This window comes from Mytilus galloprovincialis, chromosome 1, assembly GCF_965363235.1.
Source record: "Mytilus galloprovincialis chromosome 1, xbMytGall1.hap1.1, whole genome shotgun sequence".
Taxonomy (NCBI): Eukaryota; Metazoa; Mollusca; class Bivalvia; order Mytilida; family Mytilidae; genus Mytilus; species Mytilus galloprovincialis.
Genome location: NC_134838.1, coordinates 13,962,565 through 13,989,929, shown reverse-complemented (window position 1 = coordinate 13,989,929; position 27,365 = coordinate 13,962,565). Strand labels below are relative to the sequence as shown.

Below are 27,365 nucleotides of genomic sequence, written 5' to 3'. Positions count from 1 at the left end.
CTCAGTTATCATTTTCTATTATAAAATAAGTACACAATATTTTGACTATTTTTCAAATTTTAAGTGTTGAACTATTTGACCTTTCAATAGTTTCCAACTACTAATATTGGACCGTGACGAAACTATTTGATCGCAAGCGTCATTACATTTGGCAGAATTTAAAATGCAGCTACGTGATCTGATGTTTTTGAAAATGATGCGGGAGTTATGACTTCGCGTTTAACCTATTGTAGCTAGGGTTTGACATCAGAACAGAACTTAGCTTAGCATTTCAGAATATTTATGAAGTAAACGTTCAACAGTATGGTTTAGTTTCTGCTTTTTATATAGCGATAGTTAATCTATTGTCTTTGTATTTTTCGATATAGTGAAACACTAACTGACTGTATTTCCTCGAAATAGTAAGTTTATTGTTCCCTCAGCTACACATCAGGCCAATAGTTGCTCCAAGAAGGATAATAAAATTACTTTTACACTCATACCCCGTCAATAAGTGTACAATGTTCTTTTTAGTTTTACGACTCTTTGACATGGCTCGATAATGGTGCATCCGACTATCGGGATTTGGCTTCCGTTCCTAGTGCTGGTATGTCGCAAGATGTGATTTAATGCCACAAAAGGTGTTTACTAGAGTTGATTTGTTCTTTATTCAACAATGAAAACTTATGTTAGGGGCTTTGGTAGAATTACTATCAACTGCAATAATTTTTATGTTGAAATGTTTGTCCTACATATTAGTATGTCTTTTTGTAGTCAGTTGTGTAGTACGTTTGTAATGTATGTATACACAGGTCTGGCTGCTGTGTCCCAATTTATGTCACAGATATGCATGTTTGGGTTGCTCTGCAAATGTTGTCTGTATAACGGAACTTTACAAAGGTGTCGTGCAAGTGAAAGGTCAAGCTAGATAATGTTTAACCCACAATTTTCTTTCGAAAAGCCGGTTCAAAATCGGAATACAATTGTTTTCCATTAGTTCCGTTGATTGGATATAGTTAAACGTTTGATTTTGTAGATTTTGTGGACATCTCCCGTTTCGAAATTTACCTAGGAGTTCAGTACTTTGGTGAATAACTGTTTACCTTGCAAGCTAATAAGGGTCTAGTACGAACATGAGGTTCCTTTAAATCTTGTTTCTCGTCCTATGCAAAGGAGGGACGAAAGATACCAAAGGGACAGTCAAACTCATAAATCAATTGATTTGCATACTTGACGTTAATTATCAAACCATTCCCTATTAGATCTCAATTTTGACGTATACTGTGTAATGTATAGATTATACATATACATACATTACTTATGACAGACGGCAAAGAATGATACTCACTTGACTATATGTTTCTGGCTTAGAACAGGTTATTAAAGATTGCAATGGGAGGGTTACAACTGTTTGAGAGCTCTCTTTTCCATTATAAGTTAAAAGGATCAGCTGTTTTAAATTTAAGTTTTTGCACAGATAAAATCAAGAAGAAAAAAAATTGAGAACTTATATAAAATTCATGGCCGAGATTTGTGAAGTCGCACTACAACCTTGTTTTCCTCAACATGTTACAAAAACAAATTTTATTTCAATAAATCAAGTACTGGTATTCAAGCAAATTCCAGAATCCTTGAGTTCACACCTGAGTATTGAAAATTCAAAGGAATTCGTGTCGACGTATATTGATTTTGTTCAGTAATTGCAATGAAATTTGGCTCACTGGGGCGCTAGTTTTTCCACGTATTCAAGGGTTCAGTCGGTTACAGTAATTGTTGTATTTTCTAAAATGTCTTCGTGGCGGTTTGGCTATCCAAGACTCTGGAGACCATCTTTATTTGTTTGATCGATATTTCAGATTAATTTTATTTGCAACCTTGGAAGAAAAACACTTAAATTAGGTAAACGTCAATTATTTTGATGACATTTAATATCTGTTTACAATTTTTTTCCCTACATTAATAATTATTTTTCAGAGAAACTGTCAAAGCTTCGCCATTACAACTGAGGCAAGTGAAATGTCTATCAAAGGACTGGTTAATGTTTGCATATCAAAAAGATAATTAAATAGACAGACAAAGGTTGGTAAATCATGCTTTCAAGTCAATTCCAATAATTTTGTTGAAACTGTAAGAGTGTTTATAATTAATCAACTTCACACTTACAGCTATGAGGATATCTGTATAAAAGAAGGCCGTTACTTGGTAATTTAGATATAGACATATATACACAAACCAATTGTCTAAAGATAATCGAATATTGACAACATTTTGAGACCTAAATTCCTCGTAAAGTGCACAAGAACTTCTCATAAATAGGTTGATTATATCAGAAGAATACAGACAACGTCCATTAAAAAGGATTTAAACTATATTCATTTACAATAAGTGCCATTGCAACATAAGAAAACGACGAAAAGACGAAATGATTAACCTTATGTTTTACCTTTTATGTAACTTAACAGTAAGCAGAAAATATACATCTATTACACAATATTGAGGAAAAATATTAACCCTCGACTACGTTTATAGCTTATGCAAAACAGCATAACAAGATAATGTCTATTGTTTCAATTAATGCCAGTTTTGTTCTATTTGTTGTTTTAGATAGTCCCATTGTTTTTTATATTGTGTTGTCTTCAAAATTTTCTATGTTGTGCCCAGTATTCTCCTTCTCCGTCCAGATCACCATACAAGCGAATCATCCGTTCGTAAATATAGTTTGATAAATAAACTAAGAGGAAGAAACGCATCATTCGAAGCCATCTCAAAAGGACAAGGTAGTCCCCATTATAGAATTAAACGTGTCATACAATTCAAATGTGTATGTTTGGGTATAATTAAGTGAAATTAAAGTAAGATATTTTTCAACAACTGTCATTTACAACACAAAAGTTCTGGAAGGTAAACAGCTACGAAAATACTAAGAGACACATGGTTGATGACTTCAACAAGAAGAAACATCAAATCATAATAACAAAACGATTAAAACAGTAAAATTCATGTCCCCTCAATAAAAAACAACAGAAATTTTAAATTAAAAAAAAACATTAGCATTCAATCCATATATTTGATTGTAACGATTATAGTATTCAGAAATTAACGTTAGCAAAGTTTAATACCTCGTAGAGTCATACAACGCCTTTTTATTGTGGTTCTAACGAATAAAATAATGAATATTGTAAAAATTATTTGCGTTTCGAACCTGTAAACAATATAACAAAAGTTTACGTGTGAAATATTGCAGTAAATACACTTCATTTTGATTTACATTGTAATAAATATAATACTTTTAGCAATCATATTACATGACTATTTGGAGATATTCTGGCTTTGAATGACGTTTATATCCCCTGCAGTTTACACGTCATTTCAAACAGGATATTTAGACAGTTTATAGCAAGTTATTACACCTAGGTTATTATTAATATGATTGCTTTCAAAAGTGTTTCAATACAGACTAGATAAAGTATGATTATAAAAATGAAGCCTTGTCGCCATTTTTTTTATACATATTTGCAATTTTCGAAATACCTATTCGTAGTGATAATCGTTTTAATAGTTTCATTTATCGTTTTTGTGCATTGACTATGAATGTAAAAAGGAGAAAATAATATGAAAATATTGTAAAATATTTTTTCTACTCGTTCTTACTTCATTTTGCAAAAGAAATTCACATAAGTACCACTACAGAAATCATGTTACTGCATTCTTTGTATTCATGTTCACAGAAAAGTCCGTTTTCCATGTACACTGTTTACCAAATCTAACAATTTTACACAACCTATAGCTCGAAAACATCGCTGACCGATATGGTATTGTATGTTTTAAAATAGTGTTTCAAGATCAACATGCAAGAAAGCAAAATATCATGTTTTCGAGCTTTTCGTAGAACACGTAGAAATTTGAATGTAGATTGAAATTCTATTGATCACGGAATGGTGAGAATTGTGTATGATTTTTATATATTTGACCATAAAAAACGGAATGTTGTTAGTCCATGATTTTTTGGGGTAAACGGTCTAATGATGCATCGTGGAGGTTTACACGGTTGAATAACTGTAATAATGAATAGCACATGTACATATAAATTATTGATGCTGTGTCTACTTCAAGCATATTCGTTTTTAGCGTCGGGACTCAAAGTGTGGCTTAAGATTTCATGGTTTATGAGCACATAACTCAATACGAAATTATTTGATTTATACTACTCATATGCAATGGGTCACAACGGTACCTGTGGTGGTGATGTTAATCAGTAAACTAGAGGCTCTAAAGAGCCTGTGTCGCTCACCCTGGTCTATGTGAATATTAAACAATGGACATAGATGGATTCATGACAAAATTGTGTTTTGGTGATGGTGATGTGTTTGTAGATCTTACTTTACTAAACATTCTTGCTGCTTACAATTATCTCTATCTATAACAGTACTTTCTGTGGAAAATGTTATTGAAAATCTTCAAATTTTAAGAAAATTGTTAAAAATTGACTATGAAGGGCAATAACTCCTTAGGGGGTCAATTGACTATTTTGGTCATACTGATTTATTTTTAGTTCTTACTTTGCTGTACATTATTGCTGTTTACAGTTTATCTCTATCTATAATAATATTCAAGATAATAACAAAAAAAAACAGCAAAATTTCCTCAAAATTACCAATTCAGGGGCAGCAACCTAACAACCGATTATCCGATTTATCTGAAAATTCCAGGGCAGATAGATCGTGACCTGATCAACAATTTTACATCCTGTCAGATTTGCTCTTAATGCTTTGGTTTTTGAGTTATAAGCCAAAAACTGCATTTTACCCCCATGTTCTATTTTTAGCCATGGCGGCCATCTTGATTTGTTGGCCGAGTTACCGGACACAGTTTTTTAACTAGATATCCCAATGATGATTATGGCTAAGTTTAGTTAAATTTGGCCCAGTAGTTTCAGAGGAGAAGATTTTTCTAAAAGATTACTAAGATTTACGAAAAATGGTTAAAAATTGACTATAAAGGGCAATAACTCCTAAAGTAATCAACTGACCATTTTGGTCATGTTAACTTATTTGTAGATCTTACTTTGCTGAACATTATTGCTGTTTACAGTTTATCTCTATCTATAATAATATTCAAGATAATAACCAAAAACAGCAAAATTTCCTTAAAATTACCATTTCAGGGGCAGCAACCCAACAATGGAATGTCTGATTCATCTGAAAATTTCAGGGCAGATAGATCTTGACATGATGAACAATTATACCCCATCAGATTTGCTCTAAATGCTTTGGTTTTTGAGTTATAAGCCAAAAACTGCATTTTACCCCTATGTTCTATTTTTAGCCATGGCGGCCATCTTGGTTGGTTGGGCGGGTCACTGGACACATTTTTAAAACTAGATACCTCAATGATGATTATGGCCAAGTTTGGTTAAATTTGGCCCAGTAGTTTCAGAGGAGAAGATTTTTCTAAAAGATTACTAAGATTTACGAAAAATGGTTAAAAATTGACTATAAATGGCAATAACTCCTAAAGTGGTCAAATGACCATTTTGGTCATGTTGACTTATTTGTAGATCTTACTTTGCTGAACACTATTGCTGTTTACAGTTTATCTCTATCTATAATAATATTCAAGATAATAACCAAAAACAGCAAAATTTCCTTAAATTACCATTTCAGGGGCAGCAACCCAACAACGAAATGTCCGATTCATCTGAAAATTTCAGGGCAGATAGATCTTGACCTGATGAACAATAGTACGCCATGTCAGATTTGCTCTAAATGCTTTGGTTTTTGAGTTATAAGCCAAAAACTGCATTTTACCCCTATGTTCTATTTTTAGCCATGGCGGCCATCTTGGTTGGTTGGCCGAGTCACCGGACACATTTTTTAAACTAGATACCCCAATGATGATTGTGGCCAAGTTTGGTTAAATTTGGCCCAGTAGTTTCAGAGGAGAAGATTTTTGTAAAAGTTAACGCAGGACGACGACGACGACGGACGACGACGACGGACGACGACGGACGCCGGACGCCAAGTGATGAGAAAAGCTCACTTGGCCTTTCGGCCAGGTGAGCTAAAAAGGGTATGTCCGTCTTGTACGAAGTACTTCAGATCGCATTATACATAATTTGCGTGATATATTTTTTTCTATAAATTTTTAGTTAATCAATATTGTGTAAGAAATTAAAGCGATACTTCATGCTTTTGAAGGTCTTTTCTGAGTTAAATCGATAGAAGAAAACAAATACGGGTCATAAGCCAAAACCGAGGGAAACGCATTAAATACAAGAAAATGACGCACAACATTAAAATGTAACACCCACAGAAACGAACTAAGCATTAGACAAAATCCGATGCGAATAACAAATATAACACAATAAAACTAAATACATGAATTTGGGATAGAAAAGTACCGTGACACGTCTTATAGTAATGTGAATTCACACTAAAATATAAGAGAAAACAAACGACACAAAGGAAACACAACGTGAAAATGTAACACACACAGAAACGAACTATAATATAACAATGGCCATGTTCCTGACTTGGTACAGGACATTTTTTAAAGAAAAAAATGGTGGGTTGAACCTGGTTTTGTGGAATGCCAAACCTCCTTCTTTTTTGGCCATGTTAAATATAACATTAAAATCACAACACAACATTACAGGACTACAATACAAATAAATAGGAGAACACGATTGGCAAAGAAACAAACGAATAATAGCTAACAAAAGGCACCAGGTTTAAAGTTTAATACGCCAGAAGTGCGTTTTTATGGAACGCCGGAACTGTCTTATAGTGTAAATATTTAATGTGATCAGTCACTTTGTCTTTACGTCCTGTCGTTTCTTCTTTATATTATGTGCAAATGTCTGTATTTCTTGACACGGCATCTCTATGTTATGTCAAATTAGTTATTTGTTTGGTCCAACAGTAGTATTATATGTCATTGCTAAAGTTTGTTGTGTACAATAGGCATTACATCATGCTTTTACTACTATATATTCTGTGAATACTTCGAAACTTTATGATCAACCACCTTTACATTCTCTCATATTTTATTTATGTTCTGTCTATTCTTCTTTTACGTAAGTCAGTTAAAAATTGCATCCTGTCTCAAGTGTTATTGTTATGCTGAATGTTCTAAAGGTTTTGTTTTGATACACCTCTGTTCTATGTAAACCTCATGATATTATAGTCTTTTGGCGTTATGTTGTGTTAATACATATGTATCTCCAGTGAAAAACACAACACATCATGGTATAGTTCCTATGCGTTTTGCCGAACAATTGATACTCTCTGTGAGCATTCATTACGTCATGTGCAAATACCATTTACATTATGTGCAAATAACCTAAACGTTTTGTGCAATTCTCGTTTACCTGATGTGCAAACATCGTTCCCCTTATGTGCAAACATCGTTTACCCTATGTGCAAACATAGTTTACCTTATGTGCAAAGACCTAATGCGTTATGTGCAAATACCTATTAAGTTATGTATAACAACTACATCATTATGTGCAAACACTATTACGTTATGTGCAAATACCGCTTACATTATGTGCAAACACCATGTAAGTTATGTGCAAATGCCTATTACATTATGTCCAAACATCTATTACGTTATGTGCAAACACCTATTACGTTATGTCCAAACACCAATTATGTTATGTGCAAACACCTATTACGTTCTGGTAAACGCTTTTTTGACACAGATTAAAACAAAACGCATCAGCGATATACACTTTGAAAATTAAGAAAATTATAAGTTTTAGCTTTCTAAAAAGCTCTGAACTACTTCGTTGTATTCTTTTTCAAGGTAATATCCATTGGATGCTGAATGTGAACTGAAGGTTATATATGTGCATCGGGATGTTGATTTAGTATTGGAAATGTAGTATTTATATATATTGATTGATATAAAAATGTTATATAAATATTTAGTTTTTTGTTCTATTTAAAGAGTGTGCGTTATACATCCATTCTTTTTATATTTTGTTCACTTTACTTGTTGAAAATTAAAATATTTACAAATATATAGACACGATTCTCGAGGTGTGTCTCTCTGGAGGTGTGCCTAGATTGACAAAAGTCATAAAATACATTTAATGCATTTTTGAAAACATTGTACAGGAACATTTTTTAGCAAACAAATCGTGCATATTGCAGATTAGCAATGCAAATAAACACTTATTAATGATTGATATTTCAATTTTCAATTTCAGTGTGTAATATATATGCTTAATAAAACGACCATGAATTAATAACATTTGATCTGAAATATAATACACATAGTTAAATTTCCGGCATCTGATGGCTTAATATCCTCAGAAGAGAACAGTTTGTAATTATTTATCGCATTTAAGCCACTAGTTGTTGCTAAATATCAGCCACATCATGAAGCAAACAAACAGAATTTATATGTGACAATTTATTATTTCAAGATGGCGTGTATATAGACTGAAACTAAAAGCTCTGTCCTGTTATTCGAAGCAAAAAAAGCTACATGTAAAAAACAAAATGCAACCTCATTTCTTTACGGAAAATGTGAACGGAAAATAAGTTGATTTAAAAAAGAAGACGTGGTATTATTGCCAATGAGACAACTCTCCACAAGAGACCAAAATGACACAGAAATTAACAACTTTAGGTCACCGTACGGCCTTCAACAATGAGCAAAGCCCATACCGCATAGTCAACAATAAAAGGCCCCGAAAAGATTATGTAAAACAATTCAAACGAGAGCACTAACGGCCTTATTTATGTAATGTTCTCTTTCATCTGCACCAAGCGGGTCATTTCATAGGTCGCCATATCTTGCATACATATTCATAACATATGGTTTTAGAAGGCGCCGAATTGCATTTATGAATTATAGACTTTTGACAAGGTCAACACATTATATATGCGTCTATTCAGATGTTATTGACCGAGGACGAAGATATTTTCCCGCCACCTCTTATCTTGTATTTGTTTTTTTTTGAATCAGCAGAGAGTTGTGGCAAAACTGAGCCCAGAGCTCCCTCTTAATCAAACTGCTTATAGAACCAACAAACGCAGCTCCATCATTTTCAAAATTCTGGTTCCGCCACTGGTCATTGAATAAGAAATCAAAAAGAGAGAAAAAAAAAAAAAATAGGTCCGTGTGTTTGTTTATCTAATGATATCTTAATGAACAACTTCTCTATTCATTTTACATCGGATGACCGTGAGGGCATTAATGTGTATTGCTGTCGCCTAATATTTCCATTACGTAACCTTCGTTTTGAGATTGTAACCGATCTATAAACATGATAATAATAAATACGCGGACGTTATCGAGTGCAAAATTACATTCCTTATCACTTGTTCTTAATTCATTTCAAATGGATACTCCTAAAAATATATTGTTTTGAACATAAATTAATGATATGAAAATATCGTTAAACTCGTTAGAAACATAAATAAAGTAAAAAATCTTTAATATTTATAAGAACGTTTGCAATCTCCCATGCAAAGTTATCTGTCTTTGCTCCCTCTCTCTGCGTGGGACATTGAATGTTTTGCTGGAAAATATGAATGCCCACTCAAATTCAATCTATCAGAAAAATCGATTTATTACAGCAGAGTGTCCACCATGCACTTGCACTGCACTATAATTAATATAGTGCAATAGAATGATATACAAATGGATAAAAATTATATATACCTGTAACTGTAATTTACAAATATTAAAATAATGTATAACAAAAAAAAAAAACCCAGAGTTTACTGATTTGTATCACTTCTACGATGAGGTTGAATTTATCATCCACACACAGAAAAAATATATATCTGTACTTTAACGTCACTTTCAGCTAAAGAGATGTGATTTGGTTTTCTTAGACAAGTGCTTGTGACCGTCCACTAGAACTTGCGGTCATCCGATGTTCAGTACTTCAGTACTTTGATTAATATCTTCAACCTAAAGATGTTCTCAAAAATTGATAAAACATAACAAGGGTTTTATATATTTTTTATAAATGTCTTGTTATTTTTATTTTATCTTGATTCATTTTGAGAACTCAAACCGTATCAATGACATACTGCACATTTAAAGATTTTTGAAAACTGGGAGTTAGCTGGCAATTGTTTCGTGTTGCTTTAAACGGATGAATAAGAGGGTTTTTCTGAAATTCAAAAGGAAAATTATGTTAAGATGACCATTTTTTTTAGCAACGAAATTATTTATTTAATCTTATAGACAACAAAATAAACGATATGCATATCACTTATAAAAAAAATAATAGAAGAAAACATTTCAATTTACTATAATATTTATTTTTTTGTATCGTTCTTGATGACACGGTTCGAAAAGTTACCGGACCAAATACGGATAAATGAAAGTCATTATCTGGAGTTTCAAGTTTCGGGATTTAATTTCGAGTATGGCCAGTGAAGGTGAAACAAGGCTGATAACCCTTTCATTAAAAAAAAAAAAATATGTGTATGCGTCATTTTTGTAGATTACAAGATAATGCAGTTTTTAATATGAAAAAAAAAATCTTAAACATTTGTAGGATTCCTTAGCTGCTACATGAATCGTGGGAGACGTCATTACATATGTAGCATTAATCTAGTACACGTTTCTCGCTAGATGAAAACCTTACTTGGAGGGTAATAACAAATCATCCTGGTCTCTTGTGAAGAGTTGTCACATTAGCATTCGTACCACATCTTCCTTTTTATATCGTATTGTTCCTTTCGGTTGCACCTCGTAAAAACTAAAGTCGTGTCTGTATATTTGTTATAATTTTCAACAAGTAAAGTAAACAAATTTTCAAAGCATGGATGCATAACGCACACTCTTGCGTAGAGCAAAATAATTTCCCATAAAACTAGATACATTGTATGTATATAGCATTTCTACACCAATCAATATAATTAATATAAAAATCAACAGTTTGTTAGAAAGGTCAAACTTTTAATTTTCTTCATTTTCAAAATGCATATCATTGATGCGTTTTGTTTTAATCTGTGTCAAAAAAGAGTTTACAATAACGTAGTCTCGAACGTAGTAGGTGTTTGCACATAACGTTATAGGTGTTTGGACATAACGTAATAGGTGTTTGCACATAACGTAATAGATGTTTGGACATAATGTAATAGGCATTTGCACATAACTTACATGGTGTTTGCACATAATGTAAGCGGTATTTGCACATAACGTAATAGTGTTTGCACATAATGATATAGTTTTTATACATAACTTAATAGGTATTTGCACATAACGTAATAGGTGTTTGCACATAAGGTAAACGATGTTTGCACACAGGGTAAACGATGTTTGCACACAGGGTGAACGATGTTTGCATATTAAGGTAAACGAGGTTTGCATAAAACGTATTAGTTGTTTGCACATAATGTAAAAGGCATTTGCACATGACGTAATGAATGCTCACAGAGAGTATCAATTGTTCGGCAAAACGCATATGAATTATACCATGATGTATTGGGTTTTTCACTGGAGATACATATGTATAAACAAAACATAATGCCAAAATACTATAATATCATGATATTTACACAGAACAAAGGTGTATCAAAACAAAAGCTTTAGAACATTTGACATAACAATAACACTTGAGACAGGACGCAATTATTAACTGACTTACGTAAAAGAAGAATAGACACAGCAAAGATAAAATATAACAGAATGAAAAGGTGGTTGATCATAAAGTTTCGAACTATTCACAGAATATATAGTAGTTACAGCATAATGTAATGCATATTTTACACAACAAATTTTAGCAATGACATATCATACAATTGTTTGACCAAACAAATTACTAATTTTACATAACAAAGAGATGCCGTGTCAGGAAATAAAGGCATCTGCACATAACATAAAGAAGAAATGACAGGATGTAAAGGCAAATCGACAAAACACATTAAATATTTACACTATAAGACAGTTCCGGCGTTCCATACGTTTTGTCCACACAAGACTTACTAGTGACGCCCATATACAAAAGTTTGAAGTTAACCCTTAGTTATCATAATTGTGCTTTAGGGTAAGCAGATTCTGACACATCAGTGTCGACCGCCGTGTTTCTTCTATACAATCATAAGTGATTTTTTTTTCACAGAAAGTAGATTGTTGATTAACTCCTAATTTACCCTAATACCTCACCATAACCGAACTAGTAAACCATGGTGTTATGATATTGTAATTATTGTATTTATTTATGTTGGCCTGATTTGTATTGTGTGGCCTGATAGTTGTTTACAGAATAATTTTAGAATTGTGCAGTTTAGAAATCTCTGGAACAATTACAGAATGATTGGAACTTTCCAGAATGATCCTAATAAACGATGCGTTATATAAACTTCTACATTTTACTAGAAACTTCCATTGTAACTTTCTAGGATGTTCCAGTATAGATTGTTCTAGAATTTTCCTTGACAATTATATATATACAGACACTAAAGTTAAACACTCACTCTTGGATTTGGACTTAGACATCGATAGACATTAATATTCATAGCATTTGGATTGACATTTTTATTCTGCAAACAACATCATACTGGATTGTGACCGTAATATTCAGATTGGATTCCGAAAGATATCCGGATGCAGACAAAGATAAAAGATTGGACTCATATTTTGACAGTTAAGTTGACAGTAATATTTGTGTAATACTTCTTGTAAACTTTTGTATAATAAATATTGTTAAATTTTATTATTGATTTGTGTCTTTTGTTGGCTACAATTTAAAGGCGATTTCTGGCCGTAACAGAAATTGGGGGCTCGTCCGGGAGACTGAAAATATATTTTTCAAAATTTATTCAGTATTTTTATAAGAACTAGCCAACAAAATTCTACAAAATGGCATTTGATGCCGGTAAATTTTTGAAAACGCCAGACCTGGAGAGTTTTGATAATTTAAAGAAAGAGGAATTAGTGTTGCTTGCTAAACATCTGAAATTAGATTTTAGAGTATCTATGAGAAAACAAATCATAAAAAATTTGGTTATAGACAAATTAGTTGACGCAGAAATTTTAGGTGAAGAGGCTCTTGAACTTAAGGTCGAAAATGTTGATGCCTTTAAATTAAAACAGCTTGAATTAGAACATGAATTTAAATTAAAACAAGCAGAACTGGAAATGAAGGAAAGGTTAGAAATGGAAAAGAAAGAAAAAGAAGATGAATTTAAATTAAAAGAATTGGAAATGAAGGAAAGGTTGGAGATGGAGAAAAAACAAGATGAACTTAAAATAAAACAAGATGAACTTAAATTAAAACAGGCAGAACTTGAAATGAGGGAAAGGCTAGAGATGGAAAAAATAAAAATTGAAATTGGCAAAGAAGAAAATAACACTAAAGTCCAGTCGAAATCAGATTATTTTGATGCAGCAAAAAATATACGTTTGGTTCCCAAATTTTGTGAAAAAACAGTCGATAAATATTTTCCACAGTTTGAGAAAATTGCTAATAATTTGAAATGGCCAATGCCGTATTGGACTACGATGCTACAAAGTGTTTTTGAGGGTAAGGCCGCTGAAATATACTCCGCACTTCCATCAGAAAAAAGTTCCGATTATGACACGGTAAAACAGGAAGTTTTGAAAGCTTATGAGCTAGTACCAGAAGCATATAGACAGAAATTTAGATCTTATAAAAAGTTTGATTCGCAAACCTATGTGGAATTTGCTCGGGAAAAAGAAGATCTATTTGATAAATGGCTTACTTCAAAGAAAACAGATAACAATTTTGATAACCTAAGACAATTGATGTTAGTAGAAGAGTTCAAACAATGTGTTCATTTAGACTTAAAAACACATTTAGACGACAAAAATGTTGGGACAATACATGATGCAGCTGTAATTTCAGATAATTATACCCTTTCACATAAAAGAAGTTTCAAGGGTCAAAATGTTAATAATTCAAGTGGAAATTACAAAAATCAAAGCACTGAGCGTACTGATAGTAAGCCTGTTGCACAGAATAAGAGTCAGTCCAGTTTTAATATGTCTAGTCCAAAATTTGATACTTTTGAAAAGAAGTCACTGATTTGTGCTTATTGTAAGAAGAATGGTCACCTGATGGCTGATTGTTTTAGACTCCAGAAGAAGAATGAACGAGATAATAAGCCGAAGTCCAGTGCGTGTACGACACCTTATATTACCAGTACGTTGGAATGTCCTGCGAGTCAGGCTTTTAAGTCCAGTTTTTGTGATTACATGGAGGAATATAAACCCTTTATGTCTGATGGGTTTATTTCTATTGTTGATGATACCACTCTTCAGCCTATTAAGATTTTACGGGACACTGGAGCTTCTCAGTCTTTATTGTTAGAAGGTGTGTTGCCTTTGTCCGAGAAGACTTCTGTTGGTGCCTCCGTTTTGTTACAAGGTGTAGAGTTAGGTTGTATAGATGTTCCTCTCCATCGTATTTATCTGAAGTCAGATTTGATAACTGGACCAGTTATTGTAGGTGTTCGTCCTAATCTCCCTGTAGAGGGTGTTACATTATTGCTAGGAAATGATCTAGCTAGGAGCAAAGTGGTTGCTGAACCAATTGTTACCAGTGAACCAGTGGTGGATGTTAAATCACCTGAAGATGATGCTGAATTGTATCCAGCTTGTGTTGTTACTAGGGCGATGGCTAGAAAACAACAAGATGAGAATTTGCAAGAAGACCAGTTTGATTACATGGACCTTTCTGACACTTTCCTAGCTGACATTGAAGGTCCTGGTAGCTCAGAAAAGGCCATAATAAGACCACCTAGTGTTAACAAGAATGTTATTATGCCATGGCCAAACGTAAACAGCCATTCATTAGACCGAAAGAATTTATTCGAAGAACAACATAAAGACCCTGAGGTTCTTCAGCTCAACCAGCGGGCTCAACCACAGGAGGAAGCAGACAAAGTGGCCGAATGCTATTACCATCAGGACGGCATTTTAATGAGGAAGTGGAGGCCTCCTGATGCTACCCCAGAGGAGGAATGGAGAGTGGTATACCAAGTGGTGGTGCCTAAAGTTTATAGGCAAGAAATTATTGGTCTTGCCCATGACACCCCCTTGGCTGGACACTTAGGTATAAGGAAGACTTGCCTTAAGATCTTGCAGCATTTCTACTGGCCCAGACTTCGAAATGATGTTGCAGAATACTGCAAATCATGCCATATATGCCAGGTTGTTGGTAAGCCTAACCAGAAAATACCACCAGCACCACTTCTGCCTATTCCAGCCTTTGACGAACCTTTCAGCAGAGTTCTAATTGACTGCGTTGGACCTTTACCAAAGACCAAAACTGGAAATGCGTATTTATTGACAATCATGTGTACATCCACACGCTTTCCTGAGGCTATTCCGCTAAGAAATATCAAGACACCTACTATTGCCAAAGCTCTTATCAAATTTTTTACGTTGGTAGGACTTCCTAAGTCTATACAGTCCGACCAGGGATCAAATTTCATGTCAGGTCTATTTCAGCAAGTCGTGTACCAGTTAGGGATTGCTCAGTATAGATCAAGTGCGTACCATCCAGAATCTCAAGGTGCCTTAGAACGTTTTCATCAAACATTGAAGAACATGATTAGAACTTTTTGTCTTCAATTTGACAGAGACTGGGATGATGGAGTTCACTTTCTACTTTTTGCAGTTCGAGAGGCTGTTCAAGAATCCCTTGGATTTAGTCCCTTTGAGTTGGTATTTGGCCATACTGTAAGGGGACCGTTAAAATTGATTAAGGAAAAGTGGCTTACTGAACATACTGACTTGAATCTTTTAGACTATGTATCTGGATTTAAAGAAAAATTGTATACTGCATGTCAAATTGCTCAGAAAAACTTAAAAAATGTACAGAACAAGATGAAAATTTGGTATGATAAAGATGCCAGGGATAGAGTTTTTGAGCCTGGTGATAAGGTACTTGTATTTTTGCCAGTCCCTGGACATCCTTTACAGGCTAAATATTGTGGTCCTTATACAATAGAGAGTAAAATCAATGATTTGAATTATATTGTAAAAACTCCAGGTCGGCGTAAACAAAACAGAGTGTGTCATATTAATATGTTAAAACCATATTTTGAGCGTACTAATGAATGTGATAGTAAACCAGTTGCCACTTTAGGCATGGTTAAATTTGAGAACCATCATGACAAACCAGATGTAATTGAACCACCTTTTAGTTCTAAAACTATCGAAGAGACAGTTAGATTGAAAAATTCAGAAATTTTGTCAAATTTAGACTCAAAACTTGCACATTTGTCTTTTGATCGTAGAGAAGAAATAAAAACTTTGGTATTTTCTTTTAAAAATCTTTTTCCAGATGTGCCAAACAGAACCACTGCTGTTTGTCATGATGTTGATGTAGGAGATGCTTCTCCAATTAAGCAACATCCTTACCGGCTCAATCCACTCAAACTTGAAGCTATGAGAAAAGAAATTAAATATATGCTTGACAATGATATTATTGAGCCGAGTAACAGTGAATGGAGCTCTCCTTGTCTCCTTGTGCCAAAACCAGATAAAACCTTTCGTTTCGTGACTGATTTCAGAAAAGTAAATTCAGTCTCAAAATCTGATTCCTATCCGATTCCAAGGATAGACGATTGTATTGACATAATTGGTCAAGCAAAATTTGTGAGCAAATTTGATTTGTTGAAAGGTTATTGGCAAGTTCCATTGACACAGAGAGCTCGTGAAATATCAGCTTTTGTTACACCAGATGGCTTATTTCAATATACTGTAATGCCATTTGGCATGAAAAGTGCACCAGCTACATTTCAAAGAATGATCAATAATGTTATAAAAGATTTAAACTGTTGTTATGCTTATATTGATGATCTAATTGTATGTAGTGATAGCTGGGAACAGCATTTAACACATTTGTATGATACTTTTGATAGATTGTCAAAATCAAATTTGACTGTTAATCTGGGTAAAAGTGAATTTTGTCAGGCCACTGTGGATTATTTAGGGCATACAGTTGGCCAAGGTCAAGTGAAACCTATTATGGCTAAAGTGGAAGCTATTTCCAAATTTCCTCCTCCTACAAATAGAAAACAACTTATGAGATATTTAGGCATGATTGGATTTTACAGAAAATTTTGTTCAAATTTTGCTACTGTGGTTCAACCACTGACTCATCTTTTACGAAAAGATTCTAAATTTATCTGGAGTGAAAATTGTCAAAACGCTTTTGAAAATAGCAAATCACTTTTAATTAATAGTCCAGTTCTGATTACTCCAGACTTTGAAAAACAATTTAAACTTGCCGTTGATGCAAGCGATGTAGGAATTGGAGCTGTTTTATACCAAGAGACAGATGATAATGTTGAGAAACCTATATCATATTTTTCCAAGAAATTAGATAAACATCAGAAAAATTATTCAACTATTGAAAAAGAGTGTTTTGCAATGTTGTCAGCACTTCAACATTTTGATGTATATTTGAATCCCACTGTATATCCTATTCTTGTTTGTACTGATCATAATCCTCTCACCTTCATACATAAAATGAGAAACAAGAATCAGAGGTTGACTAGGTGGAGTTTATTGTTACAGGAATATGATGTAATTGTAAAACATATTAAGGGTAAAGATAATGTAATAGCAGATGCTTTATCTAGAGCTTATTAAAACACTTTGTATATACTATGTATTTTTGTTCATATTATTCATGATAAGTTTTTGTTACACTAAAACTTCTTTTAAGGGGGGAGGTGTTATGATATTGTAATTATTGTATTTATTTATGTTGGCCTGATTTGTATTGTGTGGCCTGATAGTTGTTTACAGAATAATTTTAGAATTGTGCAGTTTAGAAATCTCTGGAACAATTACAGAATGATTGGAACTTTCCAGAATGATCCTAATAAACGATGCGTTATATAAACTTCTACATTTTACTAGAAACTTCCATTGTAACTTTCTAGGATGTTCCAGTATAGATTGTTCTAGAATTTTCCTTGACAATTATATATATACAGACACTAAAGTTAAACACTCACTCTTGGATTTGGACTTAGACATCGATAGACATTAATATTCATAGCATTTGGATTGACATTTTTATTCTGCAAACAACATCATACTGGATTGTGACCGTAATATTCAGATTGGATTCCGAAAGATATCCGGATACAGACAAAGATAAAAGATTGGACTCATATTTTGACAGTTAAGTTGACAGTAATATTTGTGTAATACTTCTTGTAAACTTTTGTATAATAAATATTGTTAAATTTTATTATTGATTTGTGTCTTTTGTTGGCTACAATTTAAAGACGATTTCTGGCCGTAACAATGGGTCATGTTCTTTCTGATCCTTTAACCGGATGTGAAATGATAAAATTTACAAATTTTAAAATATTTTCTAAACTTAGCGGATTATTTTGAGATAAAGTGTGAAAACAAAGATAGATGATATAACTTTTGGAATGAAATATGATGATCTTTATCAAACAATCAAAGAAATCAAGGAAGACGTGTGTCCCTGAATGTTAATTATTCAAGCAAAAATTTACAAACAAAGTAAATACATGTATTTACCGCTTGTTAGTTTACAGAATGATAATGACAGAAGCAATATAAAACAAGAAGATGTGATATGATTGCAAATGAGACAACTCTCCACAAGAGTCTCGCAAAGCCTTTCGGTTTTTAATCTCAATTAACAAGTGAAATGTATTGTTTAAAAGACATTCCTGCAACATTTTTAAACCATTTTTAATAAAAAGCTTACCTTTCAAAATCAGGAATTTCTGAAATTGATCCAAGATCTGAAACTGAACCTGATCCAAAGTCATCTAGATAAAACGGCGATGAGCGCCGACGCTGACTTCTCGGTGAAACTTGTAAACATGAATCCGACTTTCTTGGTTGTTGTGAATGTTCAAATCGTACCCGTAACAATTCCTCGTCATGAAGTTCGTTTTCAACACAACCTATTGAATGAGGTCTTTGACCTAAATTTTTACGCCGAAGTAATTGTTGGGACGTAGGTGAATCTAGTAAGTTTTGTCCTGAACACCTTCGTGAGTAGGAACTGTCTCTATTACAGTCGATCACTATATTACATTGTGTAGCAACATCTCTTTGCCATGGGAATCTTGCCTCGAAACTTTCTCCAACAATATCAAAAACACTATATATTCCTCCATCAATACCTGAACAACAACTGTTACATGATGATCTTCTTCTGTCAGGCAAACTCGACAGTTCACTATAACAACTATCAATAGATGAATGACGACTACTACTACATGTACTATCACTTTGTTTCTGGTCCGTATCGAACAAGTCAACATCAGTCTCGTTTTCATCACTTTCCGCCATGCTGCTTAATTCACATGGTGCGCTTGCGACTCTTGTCGGTAAAGAACTTGATGAATATGATCGCCGCTTCGAAAAAAGATCTCTTTTACGTTTTGATGGAGATCGGTTATAACAACAAGGCTCATGTGGATAAATCGAGTTTTGCCCAGGGGTATTATCATTATGGACATAAGATTTGTCATAGGAGTGGTATCGTTTCCGTCTCACCGGAAGTGTGCGAGTTGAAAATCTGTCAAAACGTCTTGTCTGTGAATAACAACTTCCATCTGAATAATTATCTGGCTCTGCAAGATAAATATATGAAATATAACGTCAAAATACAGTGTAATTACCGTAATTATATTTCATATCAAAGCATCGGCATGTAAGCTATTAGTAAAATGGAAAGCGGCAAGGAAAATAACAAACAACGGATTGCTATCAGCAAAATGTCGTTTAAATATGTCGTTAACGATGTATTTTTATCCTTATTTGGCAGAAGCCATCAAAGTCAATGTTTTATCATGACATTTTCGATGATCTTTGTCAGGCAGATCATTTCTTTAAACTCGTTGTAGTAGAATTATCTCATGACAAATTAAGACGGAAATTAATATCATGTATGAAATATTGTCATCAAAATTGCAATAGAACACGTTCTCTTCTCGTGTAATACCACGCGGACAATCCTATATGTATCAAATGAACAGCATATATTTTTAACGAAATTATAAAGAAACCTTTAAATAGCCTACGCAATATAACGTGAAAACTTTCAACTCCTAGCAGACTAAATTAAAAAAAAAAAAAAAAACAGAACGCCTTAATCGTTTTGAAAACAAGACGCACACTAGTAGTATAAAGTAAAAGAGATGCCCGTATGTAGCTATATCATGTATACAGAGATGCTGTGTTTATTGCTATTCACATCACGATTTATGTTTTATTCCAGGTAAATTTTTAATGAGTTCTTGATATTTCTCATCTGATAGTGAATCTAATATTATAGGTAAATGCCACATTCCTGAAAGTAAAACAATTGGAGAGCAATAAAAAAAAAAGCAACGTCATTTTCGAACATAACGATTTGCAAAAGATAATGAAACTAATCGATTTAATTAAAAGTTTCATTATTTTTATTTGTTCCCCGTGTGTTTATAAACATAGATGATTCAGTAGATATGTATAGTGATCGCCTACTGGCTCCCAAGTGTGAGCTTTTATATGAGTTGTATAGGGCTACGATACAAAAATAAAGGTACGAGTATTTTATGCTGACTTCATCATAAAAATGTGTTTTGTATGAGTCGTCACTCTTCAGACATTCAACACGCGTTTATACGTCTGGTGTTTTCAAATGTTTTTGGATTTAAGCTTTTCTGATAAAAAGGAATCCAGAGCATTGCATGGACAAACCAATTTTAAAAATGTTAACTTGTTTTCATTTTAAAGAGGATAAATTTGCGGTTCCTAACCAATTAAAGAAACAGTACAAACAATTTTTTTTTTGTTATGAGCATAGCATGGCTGCATTCATTATCAAAATGTATGGTTGAAAATGTTGTAAATGTACAACTTGTATCGTTGTACTTTTATCATAATTTTGACAAGACTTTCTGGGTTTTAACAATCTTCTTATAACAATTGATTAACAGTTTTACGACGGCTTTAATTTAAATATCGACACTAATCGATATTCTTTCCAACCCAACATTCAAAACTTAAATGAATATTTTTTTTTAACAGAACCAAAGTTTTTCTAGAAAAATACCAATTCATTTGTTGTTGGATGTGTATAAGGAATGATATTATAGTTTTGGAAACTTGGTTTTTCAGATTGCTTTCAGCAGCTGTTGTCTATTTTAAGAACAATCCGTGCACGACAGACGTGTGTACACAAGGTCGATAACACATACCCCTTTTAATTTTAAAGGTAAAACTAATGACAAATCCGTCTGAGATGTGTAAAAGCTAATATGTTGTACTGTCAAATGCATTTCATTTTTTTTTTTTGCAAATATTAACATTTTGGACATGTTTACGACCAATTTTAAAAGTAGCCGTAAAAAGTAATGTTTCCTTTAAAACTTGAAGAAATGTCAATGACCGTTTAATTAGCAGCAAAATAATTCTAAATATAATTCGTTACGCTTTTCCTCGCTTTATATTACGGCATTATTGTATCTATGCAAATAATTCCTCCAAGGAATATCATACATACGAATTTCTTTTAAAGCTTCAAAAACACTCATTACCGCATTCTTTTAAGTTTTCTGACATTTTAATGCGTTAGCGTAAATCCTATCTTAATTGAAAATACTGTCATCGTGTTCAATAGATCTATTGTTACATGGTAGTAACGAGCGCAATCATTTCACTTTCACTTTTGCACTGGTTTCAGTTTCATTGCGATGCAAAATAGAGGCTGCTGCCAAATGCATCACAAGTATTTAATTTCGTAGAAAGATAAATACAAATCTGCTTTATTCGTGATAGAAACACCAGTTTCATCTTGATATCCACAAACCGTCTAGTTCGAAATGATTTTTGCATTCAAATTTAAAATTTGGAAGGTTATCATAACATAGATTTGCTACCATATATTTGTACCTAAGAAAAATTATGTATGTTGACATTACGATTATATAGTAATTGATGAAAATGCATCATATTCAAATTCAACTGATACAAGTTTGTTGCAAATTTTCAGTTTCTGAATAATAAACTTTTATTAGAATCTAAGATTCAAATTCTCGAAAGCAAAACTGACCGTGGTAATTTTTCATTTTCTTTTTTAATCGATCCTTTTTTTAGTTTGATACTGTTCATGGTATTTAGCGTTTCGCTTTCAGAATCAGTTTTGGTTTCAATAGGTCAATAGGCCCTATCTATAAAGATTACTCTAGGAAACTATGAAAGGTCTACTTATTTTACTTCATATTTCTACGCCATTTAATTCTGATAAGTTTTTTACACGAACAGGCAAAGTACTGAAGAACTTTCTTCCGTTAAGGTAACGGAAAGTATTAAAAACTGCTAAAAAGGGTGAGCTAAACAATGATTCGTCTACATTCAATAATTGCAGCATATCATTTTCCTTTTTCGTTTATAGAGCTAAACAAGAACAATGAATTTACCATTATTTTTACATGTAACGACTTACAAACCTCTAACTTTAAAGAATGGCCCTTTACTTTGACATTGCTTATATGTTATATCTGTAGATTAAATTCTACATTTTAAAAATTGTATGAATGTTCTACTGAAAGATAGATTTATTGAGGACAGCCTTGTTGTCATGGATTCTATTTTAATATGACCATGACCAATGTTATCTAATACGATTATAAATGAGAAGATTAAATTGAAATCAAAATCCTGTTGAAGTATGAAGCTTCTTTGAAACTGTCATAAATCACATGCGATAATCTAAGATTAAATAACTAGAATTTTGTGTGATATAATGATACCATGCATGAAAAAAAAAAAGGAATTTTATACTAATTTTAAAAGGGCGATAGGTTAGAACTAAATAATTGCGCAAGACGAAATACACGAATAACATGATCTAACCTGGGAATACATTGGTTTATCACAAATATTAAAAATTGCTGAAATAGATTTCAATTGGCATTAGCAAGTGTTGTTTTCTATATAGAAGACGTTTACATGGTTTTGGTAGGTACCTGCGTGCAATCTCCAAACAAACATTTTTATTATATAACTTTTAAAAAATATGATAAGACACAATATATTACAACTGAGGAGGTCGAGAATGTATTCCTTATACAATATATTACAACTGAGGAGGTCGAGAATGTATTCCTTACACAATATATTACAACTGAGGAGGTCGAGAATGTATTCCTAATACAATATATTACAACTGAGGAGGTCGAGAATGTATTCCTACTACAATATATTACAACTGAGGAGGTCGAGAATGTATTCCTAATACAATATATTACAACTGAGGAGGTCGAGAATGTATTCCTACTACAATATATTACAACTGAGGAGGTCGAGAATGTATTCCTAATACAATATATTACAACTGAACTGAGGAGGTCGAGAATGTATTCCTTACACAATATATTACAACTGAGGAGGTCGAGAATGTATTCCTTACACAATATATTACAACTGAGGAGGTCGAGAATGTATTCCTAATACAATATATTACAACTGAGGAGGTCGAGAATGTATTCCTACTACAATATATTACAACTGAGGAGGTCGAGAATGTATTCCTAATACAATATATTACAACTGAGGAGGTCGAGAATGTATTCCTTATACAATATATTACAACTGAGGAGGTCGAGAATGTATTCCTAATACAATATATTACAACTGAACTGAGGAGGTCGAGAATGTATTCCTTACACAATATATTACAACTGAGGAGGTCGAGAATGTATTCCTTACACAATATATTACAACTGAGGAGGTCGAGAATGTATTCCTAATACAATATATAACAACTGAGGAGGTCGAGAATGTATTCCTAATACAATATATTACAACTGAGGAGGTCGAGAATGTATTCCTTATACAATATATTACAACTGAGGAGGTCGAGAATGTATTCCTTATACAATATATTACAACTGAGGAGGTCGAGAATGTATTCCTAATACAATATATTACAACTGAGGAGGTCGAGAATGTATTCCTTATACAATATATTACAACTGAGGAGGTCGAGAATGTATTCCTTATACAATATATTACAACTGAGGAGGTCGAGAATGTATTCCTTATACAATATATTATAACTGAGGAGGTCGAGAATGTATTCCTTACACAATATATTACAACTGAGGAGGTCGAGAATGTATTCCTAATACAATATATTACAACTGAGGAGGTCGAGAATGTATTCCTACTACAATATATTACAACTGAGGAGGTCGAGAATGTATTCCTAATACAATATATTACAACTGAGGAGGTCGAGAATGTATTCCTTATACAATATATTACAACTGAGGAGGTCGAGAATGTATTCCTAATACAATATATTACAACTGAACTGAGGAGGTCGAGAATGTATTCCTTACACAATATATTACAACTGAGGAGGTCGAGAATGTATTCCTTACACAATATATTACAACTGAGGAGGTCGAGAATGTATTCCTAATACAATATATAACAACTGAGGAGGTCGAGAATGTATTCCTAATACAATATATTACAACTGAGGAGGTCGAGAATGTATTCCTTATACAATATATTACAACTGAGGAGGTCGAGAATGTATTCCTTATACAATATATTACAACTGAGGAGGTCGAGAATGTATTCCTAATACAATATATTACAACTGAGGAGGTCGAGAATGTATTCCTTATACAATATATTACAACTGAGGAGGTCGAGAATGTATTCCTTATACAATATATTACAACTGAGGAGGTCGAGAATGTATTCCTTATACAATATATTATAACTGAGGAGGTCGAGAATGTATTCCTTATACAATATATTACAACTGAGGAGGTCGAGAATGTATTCCTTATACAATATATTACAACTGAGGAGGTCGAGAATGTATTCCTTATACAATATATTACAACTGAGGAGGTCGAGAATGTATTCCTTATACAATATATTACAACTGAGGAGGTCGAGAATGTATTCCTTATACAATATATTACAACTGAGGAGGTCGAGAATGTATTCCTTATACAATATATTACAACTGAGGAGGTCGAGAATGTATTCCTAATACAATATATTACAACTGAACTGAGGAGGTCGAGAATGTATTCCTTACACAATATATTACAACTGAGGAGGTCGAGAATGTATTCCTTACACAATATATTACAACTGAGGAGGTCGAGAATGTATTCCTAATACAATATATTACAACTGAGGAGGTCGAGAATGTATTCCTTATACAATATATTACAACTGAGGAGGTCGAGAATGTATTCCTAATACAATATATAACAACTGAGGAGGTCGAGAATGTATTCCTAATACAATATATTACAACTGAGGAGGTCGAGAATGTATTCCTTATACAATATATTACAACTGAGGAGGTCGAGAATGTATTCCTTATACAATATATTACAACTGAGGAGGTCGAGAATGTATTCCTTATACAATATATTATAACTGAGGAGGTCGAGAATGTATTCCTTATACAATATATTACAACTGAGGAGGTCGAGAATGTATTCCTTATACAATATATTACAACTGAGGAGGTCGAGAATGTATTCCTTACACAATATATTACAACTGAGGAGGTCGAGAATGTATTCCTTATACAATATATTACAACTGAGGAGGTCGAGAATGTATTCCTTATACAATATATTACAACTGAGGAGGTCGAGAATGTATTCCTTATACAATATATTACAACTGAGGAGGTCGAGAATGTATTCCTTATACAATATATTACAACTGATGAGGTCGAGAATGTATTCCTTATACAATATATTACAACTGAGGAGGTCGAGAATGTATTCCTAATACAATATATTACAACTGAACTGAGGAGGTCGAGAATGTATTCCTTACACAATATATTACAACTGAGGAGGTCGAGAATGTATTCCTTACACAATATATTACAACTGAGGAGGTCGAGAATGTATTCCTAATACAATATATTACAACTGAGGAGGTCGAGAATGTATTGCTTATACAATATATTACAACTGAGGAGGTCGAGAATGTATTCCTAATACAATATATTACAACTGAGGAGGTCGAGAATGTATTCCTAATACAATATATTACAACTGAGGAGGTCGAGAATGTATTCCTTATACAATATATTACAACTGAGGAGGTCGAGAATGTATTCCTTATACAATATATTACAACTGAGGAGGTCGAGAATGTATTCCTTATACAATATATTACAACTGAGGAGGTCGAGAATGTATTCCTTATACAATATATTACAACTGAGGAGGTCGAGAATGTATTCCTTATACAATATATTACAACTGATGAGGTCGAGAATGTATTCCTAATACAATATATTACAACTGAGGAGGTCGAGAATGTATTCCTTATACAATATATTACAACTGAGGAGGTCGAGAATGTATTCCTAATACAATATATTACAACTGAACTGAGGAGGTCGAGAATGTATTCCTTACACAATATATTACAACTGAGGAGGTCGAGAATGTATTCCTTACACAATATATTACAACTGAGGAGGTCGAGAATGTATTCCTAATACAATATATTACAACTGAGGAGGTCGAGAATGTATTCCTTATACAATATATTACAACTGAGGAGGTCGAGAATGTATTCCTAATACAATATATTACAACTGAGGAGGTCGAGAATGTATTCCTAATACAATATATTACAACTGAGGAGGTCGAGAATGTATTCCTTATACAATATATTACAACTGAGGAGGTCGAGAATGTATTCCTTATACAATATATTACAACTGAGGAGGTCGAGAATGTATTCCTACTACAATATATTACAACTGAGGAGGTCGAGAATGTATTCCTACTACAATATATTACAACTGAGGAGGTCGAGAATGTATTCCTAATACAATATATTACAACTGAGGAGGTCGAGAATGTATTCCTAATACAATATATTACAACTGAGGAGGTCGAGAATGTATTCCTAATGCAATATATTACAACTGAGGAGGTCGAGAATGTATTCCTTATACAATATATTACAACTGAGGAGGTCGAGAATGTATTCCTAATACAATATATTACAACTGAGGAGGTCGAGAATGTATTCCTAATACAATATATTTGTCGTGTACATGTTATTTTTGTACAATATTTTAGTCTTCAAATAAAATACTCTCAAATATCAAATATAAAAAGGACAACAGTTTGTTTCCTTCAAGCATTCTCCGTGATTTGAAACAAAGAACACAAACTACACAAATATTAGTTTCTTCGTCAAAGACATTTGAGAAGATTCTATCGGTTGTATATAAAAACGCAAAATTCTTCTTCTAACTGCTGCTTCTTTGGCTGAGCCTAGAAGTTTAGAAGATCTGACCCCATCGTTATAATTATTTAGGCGGCTTTGAAGTAATATTTTATATATCTGTGTAGCTTTAATTGCTTGTCAATTACGTA

General features: G+C 33.0%; 1 protein-coding gene across 3 annotated transcripts in view; it reads right to left on the bottom strand.

Moving 5' to 3' along the window:
* Nucleotides 1–27,365, bottom strand: part of LOC143066243 (pleckstrin homology domain-containing family G member 7-like) — a 113,067-nt gene that overhangs the window by 46,920 nt on the left and 38,782 nt on the right. For all 3 annotated transcript variants that reach the window (XM_076239238.1, XM_076239252.1, XM_076239244.1), the window contains exon 2: nucleotides 18,683–19,559. In XM_076239238.1, the coding sequence (XP_076095353.1) occupies nucleotides 18,683–19,559 (877 nt within the window). The remainder of the gene's footprint in view (nucleotides 1–18,682; nucleotides 19,560–27,365) is intronic.